Raw genomic sequence first — 15,544 nt, forward strand, 5'->3', positions numbered from 1 at the left:
TTTTCTGTCGGTTTGACCAATCAAACTCGACAGATTCCACAAGGCGACCAATCCAAAGTGTATGTACTAAGGACTTAACTCTATTGGACCAATTTGGACCAAAATTGCTTATTTCTGCTCCGCCTGTCCCCCAGTGGATCTCCGAGGTCTTTTACTGCCGAACCCATAGTTTGCAAGTGGGAAGGTTGCACTTACTCAGGTGCATTCCGACAAGAATCTTCGCTCATTCGTCACCTTCGGAACTTCCACTTTGCCCCTTTGTCACATAACTGTCCCTATGATGACTGCAACAAGGTCTGCAAGCGATCGGACAACCTCATGCAACATATACGGAATCATCACACCTCGCGATAGATGGTCATTGGTCACAGGAGTTTATTTGGTTGTCTGGAGTTGGAGTTTCTACACGGAGGAGTCTGAGCCAGGGTTCTGTTTTCTTGATCCTGTTCAAGGTTGATGTTTTCAAATGTTACTCTCTACGTTAGGGATATACCAGGAAACTTATGTTATTCCAAATTGCACTGGGTCACATTAAACATCTTGTTTATACACAAACTGCAACTCAATATCATCCGGACGCGCTTTCCACCAATCCTCCTGAGGACGCTTCGTTCCGTTCGGCATCAAAGCATAGTACTCGTCACCGAACTGGTCAACCAAGAAAGGCTTATCGCCCACCTTCAAAGTTCCCGCATAATCCGGAAACCAAAGTACAGTGCGACCGGACGTGCGATTGGCATAGAGAGGGCTGGCCAAGTGAGGCACATCCCAAACGACGTCATCGGCCAAGTATAAAGAATGTTCATTGGAGTCCGTGGGTTCCTTTTTGATGAGGAATTTCACAGATCGGTCTTGCCAAGGGCTTACGCTGTCTTCGGTGAAATAGAAGCATGCGGCGCGGGAGACTCCGAAGGCCACATTGCCCAGATAGCTGTAATCCGAATCATTAGGTGGCATCATGGCCAGGGTGCGGCCGTCGGGTAATTGGATGTGGTAGTAGCAGCCCGCCTGTAGCGCATAGCCATCGGTATCGCAGATGTAGGAGTCCTAAGTGGGCATGGCATTATCAATGAGTGGGTCTTGAGTGAGCTAGGAACGATTCATGTACATCACCTGGATCGACTTTGTGTTGTCGTGGCATTGTGGTACTTGGATTTGAGAGGATGGCTGCGATTCTGATGGGCGTGTGGATAAAAAAAAAACAAAACAAAGGCAAGGATATCAAGCTCTTTAAATACTTTTGTTTGAGAGATTCCTTCAAGCCATCGGAGCCAACGGAATTCTTTGCAGAGTTTTCGTCGCACGATTCGGCTCAATCAGCCAGCCACATAACCTAGTCTCTCTCTGTCTCTCTCTCTCTGCGTGTGTGTGGTGGGTTCTAGCTGACAATGAGAGGGAGAGGTTAGGTGCCCAAGTGGCTGAATGGCTGAAGAACGGCGTGGGAACTTCGAGCTAGTAGTAAGTTCGGCGCCAGTGAGTCCTTAAATAAGTTAGCTTTCTACCTGACATCGGCACATGCCGTCTCACACCATCAAATGTCTGGAACCGATGCGCCAACTTTTCAAGGGCTTGTGGTTAGAGCCAATCAACACGATAGTTTGAACACAAACAAGACTAGTCGCACAATTGGGCTACATCCAGCTGAAAGCTAAAATATCATCTGAAAGCCAATTTCCAATTTATTTGTGTTTCTTATTCCTTTTTATTTTTTCTGAATAGTTTACGTGGTACGGGTTGTACCGTGTTTAGGGTTATTTTAGGCCCAATCTGATGTCTATTTTGACCTCGCACATCTCAATCCTTCAAACAATCAGAGATTTTGGTTGGGCCAGGTTGGGGCCGGCCCGTCCGGGGTTTGTTGGCCAGTGGGGTTTTGGAAGACTTGATCAGTGGTTCGTCGACCCTAAACACCTTGATCGAGGAATTAGTGGGGATCTTTTACCCTATATCAGCATTTTTCGAAATTCAATACTGTTTGACCTGCGATTATTAGGCTGGAGGTTAAAGTTTCGGAACCTAGACATTTAGATTTCTGACATCTGAATGGGAAGGTTCTTATACTTGTGGGCTAGCTAGATCCAAGGCTCAGCTTGGCCCTGGACAAGCGACTCGAGTGCTAATTATTCCAACAAAGTGGTTTCTCATGGCGCACTTTCATCCCCTCCCACATCCAAGCCTAGCCTCTGCTTAAGACTAGCATTCTCCAACCGAAGTCTCTCAATCTCATCCGTATACTCCTCCATCGTATCCTCACTCGCAGACCTCAACTCCTCGATAATCATAAACACGCGCCAAAGACGCAAAACAACAACAAGCGAGCCCAGCTCCTCGACCAGTCCCTGCAGCGCGACTTCAATAACAAAGGCAACAACAATCACCAGGGAATCGAAAATATGGAACCAGTTGGAGAAGTAGCTATTGGATACGTATATGGTCAGAGTACGCCCTCGACCACACTAAAGCATGCAGATGCGATGGGAAGAAGATCGAGATGATTGATCTCAAACAGGTCGCAAGACGAAACGGAAAGGAACATTAAGCTGTCAGCATGGAATAGTGGACTCACCCGAACCCGAAGCTTAGAACAGCTACCGTCAACTCCAGCACGAAGAGACACGATATGACGAGGCCGGTTATACCCAGAGCCTCCTCGGTGACTTCCCAGCCCCCGTCAACGCGGTGGTTTTTCTCCTTCGACTCGCAGACGTGCAGCTGGATCAGGAATTCCGAAAAACCACAACAGACGTCGATGGCGATGAGCAGAAGGACGAGGTAGTGGCCCCATTTAGAAGTCAGGAAGTCGCGCGCGGATCTTCTGCATCTAGCAATGAGGGGTTCGTCCTCAGGTTGGGAAAAGGGTCGCCGACGAATGATACCCGTGCCACGGTCTCCCAGGAGGGGTTGCAGGGTCGAGTCCATGTTGAGATTTGAGATCTGAGGCAACGTTAAATTTAGGGTGGATGGTGATGTTAGTCTCTAGGTGTGGGGGATGTTCGCGCTTTTGGCGCGATACGAAGATTACGCGGCTTGAGGGGAAGGATTTATTTTCCTTCCCGACGCCCAAGTGCCCGAGCTCATTCACATCGCCCAAACTTCCCGTGCATGCAATAAATACGGTGAAAGGGTCACATGATGCGCCACGGGTTGGTCTTTGATAATATATGGTGCTCTTTAGTAGAAGATTGCATTTCTGTCTTGGGAAACAATCAAGATGACCGCCAACCGAAGAAACTAGTAGACTACCAAAGGAGATCTCTTGGAAAGTAAATTGGTAGAAAATGTCAGGGGAAAAAAACAAATGGCACCTGGGGCGCTGTCTCATGCAGATGACTCAACCAAAAAGGAAGAAGCAACTAAATACAATACAAAGATAGAAAAGACAAGAAATAAAGGCACTGAGGCCCAGTCGTCAAGCGAGAGAATAAATGGCAAATATGACGACAATAAAAAATCCAACGGGGGTGGGAAATGAAGCACCCCCTCTCTTACAAACTCCTCCCCCAGTCAGTCCACTTGACTGTGCCGAATAGACCTGAGCCCACTTGAAAACAACAATGCGCCAGACACCAGATGAAACATAAGACAAACGAATGCGGTAAATGATGTGATATATGAGAGGTTAGTGGTATTGGGTGGTGTGGGTCGTGGGGTGATGACGTTGAAGAGCAGGTGGGTGGTGGGTATGAGCGAGTAGAACGGAGACACAAAACGGAAGGTTGAGGTTTCTTTTCCCAAATGGAGAAAAAAAATATATAGAAACACTCCAAGACTCATATAGACAGGGTATCAAAAGCCACATCGAAAACCATCTGAAGAAATCTGCATAGAATATAAATGTTCGTGATATGCAAATAGATCAGGTACTGTTAGATCGCAGCAGGGACTGTAGAAAAAGAAAGATATAAACGTTAGCCAGCCTGATCTGATATCATTTAAACCGCTCACAACATACTCAACGTACCCGATCATCGATCATCTCTACATCATTGTCCTCGACAGGACCTGGGCTGACAGCACTCCCCCGTGCGATGGGGCCGGAGGTAGTGATTGCCCGGTTTTCATTACCAGGTCGTGGAGGTGTTGGCAATGGTTGCATCTTTTGTGATCGTTGCTGTTGTTGCTGCTGATTCTGATTGTCCGGAACAGAGGAGTGGATAGGATGCATTTCCCCGCTGCTGGAGATCCGAGACTCTTTGCTCTTCTCCAGTAGTGAGCCACCGAGCGTAGCACACTTGAGGATGGTCTGCATCATCTGGTTTTGCTTGAGTGGCTTGGACAAATACTCGTCCATCTGCGCCTGGATACACTTCTCACGATCACCCAACATGGCGTGGGCCGTCAGTGCAATGATCGGTGTTCGCTGGAGTCCACTCTCACGTTCATATTCGCGAATCTTGCCCGTGGCCTCGAAACCACCCATGACCGGCATCTGCACGTCCATGAGAATGACATCGTAGCGACGTTTCTTGACAGCCTCAACGGCCTCCAAACCATTGCCGACGACGAAGACATTGTGATTGTGCTTCTGGAGTATCTTCACAGCCAGTTGCTGGTTCACGTCATTGTCCTCGGCGAGGAGAATGTCGAAGGAGCGAGAGTTGTCTGTGGTGATGGGTGTTGATCGACCTTCCAGAGCCGGGAGCATACCATTGCCAAGATCAATGGGCTGGCAAGGCGTAGTCATATATGAACTGATACCAAGATCTAGAGCAGACTTCAAGCTGACGCAGACCAAAGGACAAACCAAGACGATCGGAATGTATTTGAATTCATCGAACGTCCGCAGTATGCGAGCCGTATCGACAGAGTCCACAATGATAACGTCATACGCGTGACCAGATTCTTTCCCAGACGGATCTTGAATCTCCGGAGGTGGAACATGCTCTTCGTTGCGCACAACTAATGGCTCTAGCTCGATTTGCTTGAGCATCTTCATGACATTAGAAGCCTGTGTGCCGTTCTGACCCTTATCAATGAACAGAACGCGGTGGTTCCGGTAGGGTAGAAGCTGTGACGCAATGACATTGATGGATTGATCAGCGAGCTTGACGACACAAGTGAAGTGGAAGGTACTGCCATGTCCATATTCAGAAGTGACCCACACATCACCTCCCATCAGGTTGACAAGACGTTTGGAGATAGACAGGCCAAGACCAGTACCACCGAAGCGACGTGTTGTTGAACCATCAGCTTGTTGGAAAGTGTCAAAGATCAAATCAAGTTTGTCCTCCTCGATACCGATACCAGTGTCGGAGACGGAAAACTCAAAGGCATACTCATTGGTCGTGCATTGCTCGCGGTCGGATTTCCGAATGGTGAGCTTGACCTCTCCATGCTCTGTGAACTTGATGGCGTTACCAACCAAGTTCAAAATAATCTGGCGTAGACGGAATGGGTCACCGATCACATAATCCGGCACAGTGTTGTCAACTTGGTAAGTCAAACTGAGGAACTTCTCGTTCGCCTTGACAGCCAAGGTCTTCAGGGCGTTGAATACAGTGCCACGGACTGTGAAAGGAATGCTTTCAATGACCATCCGGTTCGCTTCGATCTTCGAGATATCAAGTATATCATCGATGATGGTAAGCAAACTGTTGGCCAAATTGTGCACCACATTCAACATTTCACGAGTGTAAGGTTTCAGGTCATCGGTATCCAGGGTCAACTGAGTCATTCCAATGATACCGTTCATGGGAGTACGGATCTCGTGGGACATGTTGGCCAGGAACTCGGATTTGGTGCGATTGGCAAGTTCAGCAGCCTCCCTGGCTGCAGTATTTCGCTGAATACTGTCGCGGAGATTGGACACCATTTTGTTGATCTTTCTCTTAAGCTCGTCCATTTCTCCAGAGGCGTTGACAGTGATAAGTTTGGTAAAGTCACCGTCGGTTGCAGCATCCGTAATTTCGCCAAAGGCACGCACTTGGGACGTAAGATTCTCGGCCATGGTGTTCACATCCTCTGTGATTTCCTTCCATGTTCCGGCAATTCCCTCCACGTTGGCTTGTCCACCCATCTTTCCATCAACACCGACATCACGGGCGACCTTCTTGAGCTCTGTGGCGAACTTGGCTAGTCGACCCACCATGTGATTGATGGTCACCTTCAAGGTGAGAATCTCTCCTTGTGCGTGGACTTCAATCTTCTTGCTAAGGTCACCCTTGGCGATAGCTTGCGTAACGTCCGAGATACTTCTCACTTGTGATGTCAAATTTTGCGCCATGGTGTTGACGTTATCGGTGAGATCCTTCCATTTTCCTTCCACATTATCCACCTTGGCTTGACCACCGAGAGTTCCATCGGTACCGACTTCGCGTGCGACCTTGCTGACCTCGAAGGCAAACGTGTTAAGACGATCCACCATGCCGTTGATTGTACTCTTGAGATCGAGTATTTCACCTTGTACGTTGGCCGTGACCTTCTTCGTCAAATCACCCTTGGCGACTGCTGTAGTGACATCAGCAATCTCACGCACTTGGGTGGTCAGGTTGTTGGCCATTCGGTTCACATTCTCTGTGAGATCCTTCCATGTGCCTTCGACGTCATTCACAGTAGCCTGACCTCCCAGTACACCATCAGTACCGACTTCCTTGGCGATCTTTGTGACTTCCTGGGCGAATTGTCGAAGCTGGTCCACCATGGAATTGATAATATCCTTAAGTTCAGCTATTTCTCCACGGCAGTTGGCTTGCACTTTCTGCGTTAGATCACCCTTGGCGACAGCCTTGGTGACTGTTGCGATATCACGCACCTGCGTGGTGAGATTGTTGGCCATGGCGTTAACGTTGACTGTGAGTTCGTTCCACATTCCCTGTACACCTTCAATTTGAGCTTGACCTCCTAGAACACCTTCTGTACCGACATCACGCGCCACTCGCGTCACCTCTGTTGCAAATGTTCGAAGTTGGTCTACCATGGTGTTGATCGTTTGTTGCAGTTCAAGAATTTCACCCTGAGCACGGCTCTCAATCTTTTGGGAAAGATCACCGTGAGCGACAGCAGTTGTGACAGTAGCGATTTCTCGCACCTGATCCGTTAAGTTTTTGGCCATAATGTTCACGTTTTCAGTGAGTTCCTTCCAAATTCCATGAACTCCAGTGATTTGAGCTTGTCCACCTAGTATTCCCTCCGTGCCGACCTCACGGGCGACACGAGACACTTCGCTACCAAATACCTGTAGTTGATCCATCATCGTGTTGATTGTACGTTTGAATGTGGCGATTTCGGGGTCCATTTCCAAGGGGTGAATCTGCACCTTCATCGAGAGGTCACCGTTGGCGACCTGGGTGATGATGCCGCCGATTTCTCTCAAGGCCTTTTGGAAAGCCTCGTTGGCCTGTTGGTGTTTGCGTAATTCTCGTTCCAAAAGGACGACGTCCTCGTTCTCAACCTTGATGAGTGCACGTCGGGTGTGCTCTTCCTGCTTTTGCAACTCATCTCGGACTTGGGCGATAATGTCCTTCTGGAAACTGATTTCCTCGGCCTGCTTCTGGACGTGGTTGCGCAGAATGCTGATATCCTCCTCCCGGACTACGCGGGTCGCGGACCCGTTCTCATCCTCATCGTCGGTTTCGTCGTCGTCAAGGTCTCCGGGGGGTTGTTCCTCGGGGCCCGAGGGGGTCCGTTGTCTCCGATCGGGTTGATTCAGTTTTTGCTGCTGTGTGAGGCAATAAGAAGAGTCAGAACCTTGACCGGACGACAAGCGATCGAGCCCAAAGGTCCACAAAAAGTCAGGGTCCTTCTCGATGGATCCGAGAGCAGACGGTGTGGCCTGCTGGGGGTCGTCGGGGAACTTGTGATGACTGACAGCTTGGAATTCCAGGTGATGCACGCGACGCACCAAGGCCTCCAACTCTGTTTCGAAGGCGGCCTTTGCAGCGGTGGGTTCTCCGGGCAGTTTTGACCCTTTCGCGCCGTTGGTGGGGGGGAATTCAAAATTGAAAGGGGGCGAGGAAGAGCCGGCGGTAGGCTCATCTCTCGCCAAAGACTGCAACACGGCCGTCGCGGCCGCGAGGGTCTCGTCCGCGCCAGCCATTGTGCCCTGGATCCGGATCAGCGGGTTGAACCAAAACGCAGTGAGATTACGACAAGCGCGTTTTATCCAGTGAATAAGGTATTTGGGAAGGGGGAACATATAGAAGGTTATTCTACATCGGAAAGAAAACAGGGGTGGAAAATCTTTGCAAGAAAGTCTGATGCATGGGGGGAGGGGTTGACCATGTTGTACAGCCCCATTGGGGGAAAAAAAGGGAGTTCTCGGGGAATTGCTTTCGATAACGCGGGCGGACGATGGGCGACTTACGGGGACGAGTTCCTGACACACAAGTTCCAACGAGATCGGTTAAGGCGACATGGGGCGATTGCAACAAAGATTCGGAAGCCGATAGAGATTATAGGAAGAGCCCGAGTCGTTCGGGGGGATGAAAGGGAACCTTGGAGTCGAAAGGTTGAAAGGTCGGGAGGGGGAGAACGGGTAAGGGGGGTTATGTAAGCGCTTTTTCTTTTTTCCTTTTCTTCTTTCTCTCTTTCGTTCTTCTTTCTGCAAAGGAGATATATTTTGAAAAATATATAAGATTGGGGATTAAGAGTATAAGGGAGAATTATTTTTGTTAAAGAAATTAAATCGTTAAGACGAATGGGAGAAAGAGGCGAGAAATGCTGGGGAAAGAATGCATCAAGTTAAAGCGACGTGAGAGGGGAGTAGCTTGGGAAAAGGGCAAAAACATTTCAAAAGGGGCTATAGCAATCATTTACTCAGTAGAAATCATGATAGCAATCATACTAGTAGTGTAAACATTTATTCCCTCTTTTAAAAATTTTTAATTGGTTTTAATTCCCTCGTTCCGAGTGTGTACACAACGCACACATAAATGGTTCACTAGCTCACTAGTTCGATAGTTCGTTAAAATCCCATATCACAAATTAAACGAGACTTCCCACGCACGGACAAGATCCCACGATTTATAGGGTATAAGATCAGAGAGAAAGCCTCAGAAAAGAGAAGCCTCGTTTCATCTCCTTTAGTCCGCCCCGTTGAATATGATTAAAAGCGGGTTATCGAATGAACTCGGGCTCAAAGGCGTGATGATCGCCCTCAGGGCTGGTCGATCCTATGCTTTTTCTCCAGTTTGGCGGCTTTTCGCTGTTCGTTTAAGTTCTCAATAGTCGTCTTTCCTTGGGAAGCTCTTTCATTCCCCACTTGATAAGTAAGTTCCAAACTTCGGAGCATTAGAAGCAAGTGCGTAAAAAAAGGGAAAAAAAAACCGTGGGTGATTGATCTTGCCGAGTGGATGGATCCAGTCCGAACCTTAAGTCTCGCCCACTCAGAAAAGTGGATGCTTTTCTCTTTCCAGTCTTCTTCTCTTTGGGATTGGTTGTCTCGGGCATGTTTCTGCGTCAACCAGTCTTGTCGCTCTTTTTTTTTTCTCTGGCAAAAAGAAAAAAAAATGAAGAGGAAAACAGAGAAAAACAGAGGAAATACCAACATTACAAATTAAACCACCTCTCATTGGTCGTAGTCCCGGTGGAAATTGCCCTTGGGGTTTAACGTTCAGCGGTGCCTGATCACTAAGATGTGGCCGTGTGACTAGCGAGCCCGGAGATCCGACATGTCTGTTCACCGCAAGAATCATTTGTCTCTCGAATTTGAACAAGACGGAGAAGAGGGCGGGGACCATTCCAGGGCTCCATCACTTCGCCTGTTCCAACTGAGGGGTCGCCATAGTTGCAGGAATGTGGCAAAGCCAAATATCTCCCTGCAACAAGTTAATAGGTAGCTCTGTATATACTACAGACGGCCTAAGCACTGGGCACCGACCGCGACCAACGTATTGATAAGCCACATCGCATCTGAGAGTCATCCAGAGAATGTCTGCACGGGTACTGAACAGCTGGGAAACCGCATGTGGTCGGGGACCCATAAACGGTCTCGTCAAGATAAGCTGCATAACGGACAACGCTATCATCCAGGCCATCGGGCCATAAGATCAGCATTTGTGTTATCAACTTGGTGGGGTAAACCGCGACAAGAGTCTTAGTTTCAGATGTTGAAATCTTCAAGGATCATGACCTATTTCACCACATGCCCAATTCAAAATTGCCCGCTGATATTGCGCCTGAGATTTCAGGCCTCTTGTCAGCACTTCCAACTTTGGAAGGTCCACGGGTTATGACATACTTCTATACCAGTCTGCGAAATGCTTTCTAATACCTACTAAGAAGACTGACATTTTATCTAATCAGTTCTTTTCTCTCTATAGATATCATGCATCCTCCACTCAAAAATGCACATGTGTTCCAGCAACTTTATACCATTACATACATTACATACAACAAACCCAACCAAAATAAATATCCCATCCATATGAATCAGATTACCCCAATAATCAATTAACCCCCATAGATTTCAATACCCAACAGCAAAAAACCCCCCTCCACTTCATTACAACCTATTCCTAATATGGAATCGGAACCCAGTCGCCTCAGTTGCAGTTGAACTCGTCAAAAAGCTCGTGGCATTATGAATAGTCGTATTCGTCAGAGTACTGGTGTTAGCAAACGGCGCAGTCACATTCATCACCCCGACCCCCATCAACTGCCGCCGCACCACAGCAGGCAGAAGCACAGCCCGTGGAGTAACCGCACTGCCAGCCCCAGATCCAGCTCCAGATGCACCGGCACCAGCAGCAGCCGACGAAGTCGGCAGTGCCGGCGGGCCACTGCCTGCGACAGCCGCGCTGGTACTGTGCACCAAGGGAGTCGAGCTTCGAATCAGAGGCACCGAGCTTGGCGCAGAAGCAGTAGTAGTTCTATTTGAGAACGACGGCGCAGCACTCCGACTGCTGCTCGCAGGGCTAGCAGGGGCACTGCTGGATCTCTCTGGACTTGGGCCCGCACTTGCGCTGGGACAGCTGATGATGGTCAACGTTGTAGTGGAGACAGGGCACGCAGCACATAGCGCGCTGGCAAGGGGGCAGATGCCCGGGCTCGAGGGTGCAGGAGCGCTAGATGGAGAGTTGACGGGCGCAGGAGCAGGAGGAGTGTCGTCGGAGGATGAGCCGCAGCAAGTGTCACGGACGGCAAAGATCTGGTCTGCGCCAACGGGCAAACTTCCCAGAACTAGCCACGATGCGGCCAGCAGGCTTAAGCAGTATTTCGCATACATTATCCGGAGGATTAGGTATGGTTGATTGACTTGGGAGTTGGGGTGTATTCGGGTGCGGACCCGGAGCCGGACGCAAGAACTGGGAACGCCGGGCCTCTCTTAGTCGTGGCTTGGAGATCTCGCTGAGTGGCGCTTGTGATTGGGCGATGTTGACACAAAAAGCACGTAGGTCCACGATAGATACTTGATGGCAAGGAGCCCAAGAGGGAGCGGGGAGGCGAATGAAAGCAAACGCCGATTGCTGAAGGGACGCAGGTCGAATCACGGGTGTATTTGGGGTTGGGGATTCAAGAGGAGATTCGGTTACTTGAGAGCAATCGTGTCTACCAAGCAGTGAAACGACGCGTTGAGAAAGAAAACGGAAGGAGGGAAAGAGAAGAAAGATGTAGTCGCGCTGAAGGTTCACCGAAAGAGTGATGAACGCTCGATGTCATTGAGAATCCATTTCGGGACTCGGCGCCTCGATTGCATTGAAGGTGTCTTATTTAGGTTTGGGTTTGACCAGCCTCATACATCTGTGGTTCCGTTGGGTGGTGGACACCCTATTGGAAATACTCCCAAGGTTGATTTGTTTGGGTGGTGGATCTTCCCTATCATCATCGTGACCATTTAGTTACATAACTGGGATGTTATCGTGCCTGAGGTTATGTCGGAAAAGATACGCGCGGAATTTTGCACTCTGATCAGATCCAATCTCTGTGAGAGTCTCCTTTCACCTGGTTCAGATGCTGTGATGAGCCCCGGAGACTACTTAATCATTGGCAGGCCCTTTCTTTTGGTACATTGAGATGAAATTTCTAGCCGTCATCGTGCGTTGAGTAAGATAGTTCGATCGTCAGAATCGTGGCTAAATCAAACTGGACTAATAATTTGTCATGGATTAAGGTAATTTTCTTGAAGTAGAATTAATGAGCTCAGGAGAATGTAAGAACAGAGATCTTTATTAACAGGACCAATCGATCATTATGTACCGTGTATAGTAATCAATGCAAACGTCTTGTCATGTAGGCGCTATGTATATGTAGCAGAGCAAAGACATCAATCAATTAAGATTATATGCTTGACGCCCAACCTGCCAATGTCATCAAAATAAGAGAAACTTTCGGATGCTTTTGTTTGTGGTCATCAATCATGCTGATGGGGGTCGTGAGAGAATCGGGGTCAAAGTTCTGAACTCAGGGTTCTAGTAGATTGCCAATGGCTTACGCCATCCGACGTGAATAACCTTGACAGCTGTGCAGCAGATCAATCCGGCTGCGTAACAGGCAGTAGTAAACACAATAACACCCCAATACTGCCCATTGCAACGGGCCAGAATCTCACCAGCGATGGGCATACCGGTCAAGGTACTAGTGGCAAAAGATGTCAGTTCGAAGTGTACATTACGTCACAATGGGACTCAGCAGCATTGATGCACGGAGAAAAGGACTCACCCAAAGCTCACAATTGTGTAAGCGGTAGCGTAATACCGGCCGTAGTTCTCAGTCTTGCAAAGCTGACCGACGCAAACAGGTGTCAAGCTGATGTTGCTACCACTGGCGAATCCAAAAAGTAGTGCATAGATCACGAGTAAAGCCAGGCTGTTTCCCGCGGGTAGCCAAAGGCATGCATTGCAGAGTAAGCAAAGAGCCACGGTAACAATGAGGGTGTTGAAACGTCCCAAGAAGTCAGCAAAGAAACCGGGCAACCATCGTCCAAAGAATGAGCCGACGTTCAGAATGGCCAGGATCTGGTAGGAGAATTTGTCGGAGAAGCCTTGGTCAAGTGCATAGGATGAGATATAGCTGATGGGAATGAAAAGACCCCATTCTATAAAGAAGACGCTCGCTGTAGTCAATGCAAATCGAGGATCACTGAAAATGCGAAAGTCGGGTAGAATATTCTCCTTGGAGAATGGCTTCTGTGGAAGTCGAGACTTGATAAGGAGGTTTGCTGCAGACAGCACAATGAGACAGATCAGGGCAACTACACGGGTTGCCCAGGCCCATCCGATCTTGGGAAACAGGGCTTCAAGAATGAGTGGAAAAACTATACCTCCAACCGAGCCACCGGTGGCAGCAAGGCCCGTCGCGACACCACGCTTCTCGTAGAAGAAATGTCCGACGGCAGAGATGGCCGGGGTGAAAATGAGCGACGCTCCCACGCCACCCAGCACGCCGATGACCAGCATAAAATGCCAGTACTTGGTACAGAATCCAAGGAGAATGACGAAAGCCATCTCGCAGATGGAACCGGCGAGGACGAGGAACCGCGGGCCACGAGCATCGAAGATCGGGCCAATTTGAACACCGCAGAAGAAAGTCAAGAAGGCGAACATGCCGAAAATCCAGCCAATGTCACCGGAGCTATAGTCTTTCAACTGGTGCTCCTCGATATATGCTTGGAAAGTACCAATGGTGTTGACCAGTCCAAGTGAACCAAACAAGCCAAGGAAACTTCCAAACACCACCAGCCATGCCTCTTTCCCACCCTCGGGATAAACATTTCCCTCTGCATCTGTCGTTACCCGGCTCATGGGGTCTCTATGGACAGATTGGTGCGAGGAGACCACTGTGGATGCCGTTCGACTTCGATGGAACGTATCATCTTGAGCGGGTTCATGCTCCGCCAGCTGACCAGCTGAGTCCAAATGGACCTGCTTCTCAGAGTCCACTACATGGGTCATGGATTTCTCCTGATCTGCCAAGAAAGTGGGAACCTCTTCGTTGGATGCGATGACAGAATCCGGTGATTGCGAAATGAGGCCGGGTTCATGGTCGACAGCTGATGTGCTGGCAGGCCCGGCCTCGGTGGACATTCTACGTGCGAAAATTTGCCGGTAAAATCTTCCGGTCTTTCTCACTTAGCGCAAGTGGGCAAATTTTTGGTGAAGTGGCTTTTTTTTTTGTTCTTGGCCCGTGATCTTGAGTCTTGAATATGAGACAAGACGAAACTGGGGCTTCTTTTGTTTGCGGGAGGGGTGCAATTAACAATCAAAAAAGTTGGAGTCATGAAAGGCAAGAAGACTTGAAAGTGCATGCGCGGTCTCATTGGTTCTGAGGGGTTCGAGAGGGTCTTCTAGACCACTTGTTGAAGGTTAGAAAAATTTCCAATGCGAGCGGTCATTGGTCAGCGGGCGTGTTCAGGTGGGTCGCCCGCACGCGGGCATTACTGGCATAAGCATGTGGCCGCTGTTTTCCGTTTCCCGTTTCCCGTTTCCCATTTCCCGTTTTGCGTTTTGCGTTTTGCGTTTCTTCTAAATTACCGCGCGTTACGCATACGTTGACTGCCCCCATAGTAATTTGTTTTGTATTTCGTTGTATTTTTGGTCAATTACCGCACGTTACGTACGCATAGATCGATTTGTGACCTCGCTTTACTGTAAACCTCTCAATGGGCAATTTTTCCAACCTTCAATATTTTGAAATTGATAGTGGGTTGAAGACGATGTTCGATGACCGAGTATATTTCATTCAGAAGGGAGCAGGCTGCAGGACATGCGGCAGAGATCCAAAACCTTGTAAGGTTGCTCTCCGTAATACATGATCTCTTCCAAGGTAACTTTGCGATCGCAATTGCTTCAAATGTTAGAGTGGATTTTTTGAATTTAATATCCAGAAAATAAAATAAAAGTAAGTCACAGAGACAGGTGATAAGCCAATAATGCCAGCTTTGGGGCTTGGGAGTCAACAAAAATGGAAACCTTCCAAGCTTGAACACAGGAGTGGGAAAAGAAGCCCAAAACATACTAGTAGGAACAAGATAATAAGATGAGCGGCAAGAAACATTGGAAATGAGACATTCATACTAGATTCTCACGGCCACAAAAGATGGAAGCAAGGGCATAGCACGGGAGTTACCGTGCTGCGGGCTCATTATTTCGTCGCATATGATCGAAGATCGATTGAAGCACGACTGACTCGATGCTTATGTTGAAGTTGTTCGTAGATCGACCTGGTGGGTACCAAGGTATGAGTTGATGGTTAACGGGGAGGGAGCCATGGTATTCATAAAATTCAATTGTGGGGCCGATGGCGATAATTGCCCAGCATCGGCCATGCTGTGTATTGGCACTCTCAAGAGCCGTGAGAAGCTGATCGGTGGTGTCTGCCAGAAGTTCATCGGGGCCCATTACCTCGACTAACAAGTGGTCAACAAATTCACGATCCCCTGGAACGTGACGCTGGATCTTCCAAGGTTTGTGATACCCTGTAAAGCCTGGGTAGCTGGCATTGCGGTTCTGTCCAGGGACTAAAACATAGCCCATTGAGAGAGGGAACTCATGGGAGAGAACGCCAGACAACATCGCTTTCACATTATTCTCGTAGTTAGACTGGTCGTCGACGGATACTCGTGTAATGAATTCATTGATGATCGGAATAGATAAATAGCTGTCCATGG

General features: G+C 48.7%; 6 protein-coding genes across 6 annotated transcripts; all 6 read right to left on the bottom strand.

Annotated features, from left to right (window-relative positions):
- Positions 1 to 531: 531 nt before the first annotated feature.
- Positions 532 to 1,141, bottom strand: N7466_009661 (uncharacterized protein; the record flags this gene model as incomplete). Its single annotated transcript, XM_057169050.1, has 2 exons — positions 532 to 1,047; positions 1,109 to 1,141. 2 exons carry the CDS (start codon positions 1,139 to 1,141, stop codon positions 532 to 534), a joined length of 549 nt encoding a protein of 182 aa, XP_057017756.1.
- A 1,000-nt stretch (positions 1,142 to 2,141) lies between these two features.
- Positions 2,142 to 2,919, bottom strand: N7466_009662 (voltage-gated hydrogen channel 1; the record flags this gene model as incomplete). Its single annotated transcript, XM_057169051.1, has 2 exons — positions 2,142 to 2,415; positions 2,567 to 2,919. The coding sequence occupies 2 exons, from the start codon at positions 2,917 to 2,919 to the stop codon at positions 2,142 to 2,144; spliced, it is 627 nt and encodes a 208-aa protein (XP_057017757.1).
- Positions 2,920 to 3,952: 1,033 nt separating this feature from the next.
- tcsC (putative two-component osmosensing histidine kinase (Bos1)) lies at positions 3,953 to 8,035 on the bottom strand (the record flags this gene model as incomplete). The annotated part of the gene is made up of 1 exon (XM_057169052.1): positions 3,953 to 8,035. One exon carries the CDS (start codon positions 8,033 to 8,035, stop codon positions 3,953 to 3,955), a length of 4,083 nt encoding a protein of 1,360 aa, XP_057017758.1.
- Positions 8,036 to 10,441: 2,406 nt separating this feature from the next.
- N7466_009664 (uncharacterized protein) lies at positions 10,442 to 11,164 on the bottom strand (the record flags this gene model as incomplete). Its single annotated transcript, XM_057169053.1, has 1 exon — positions 10,442 to 11,164. The coding sequence occupies one exon, from the start codon at positions 11,162 to 11,164 to the stop codon at positions 10,442 to 10,444; it is 723 nt and encodes a 240-aa protein (XP_057017759.1).
- A 1,183-nt stretch (positions 11,165 to 12,347) lies between these two features.
- Positions 12,348 to 13,961, bottom strand: N7466_009665 (MCT family MFS transporter; the record flags this gene model as incomplete). Its single annotated transcript, XM_057169054.1, has 2 exons — positions 12,348 to 12,513; positions 12,598 to 13,961. 2 exons carry the CDS (start codon positions 13,959 to 13,961, stop codon positions 12,348 to 12,350), a joined length of 1,530 nt encoding a protein of 509 aa, XP_057017760.1.
- Positions 13,962 to 14,999: 1,038 nt separating this feature from the next.
- On the bottom strand, positions 15,000 to 15,542 carry N7466_009666 (uncharacterized protein; the record flags this gene model as incomplete). Its single annotated transcript, XM_057169055.1, has 1 exon — positions 15,000 to 15,542. One exon carries the CDS (start codon positions 15,540 to 15,542, stop codon positions 15,000 to 15,002), a length of 543 nt encoding a protein of 180 aa, XP_057017761.1.
- Positions 15,543 to 15,544: the final 2 nt, after the last annotated feature.

Source organism: Penicillium verhagenii (genome assembly GCF_028828195.1).
Source record: "Penicillium verhagenii strain IBT 33310 chromosome Unknown utg000009l_segment0_segment0, whole genome shotgun sequence".
Classification (NCBI taxonomy): Eukaryota; Fungi; Ascomycota; class Eurotiomycetes; order Eurotiales; family Aspergillaceae; genus Penicillium; species Penicillium verhagenii.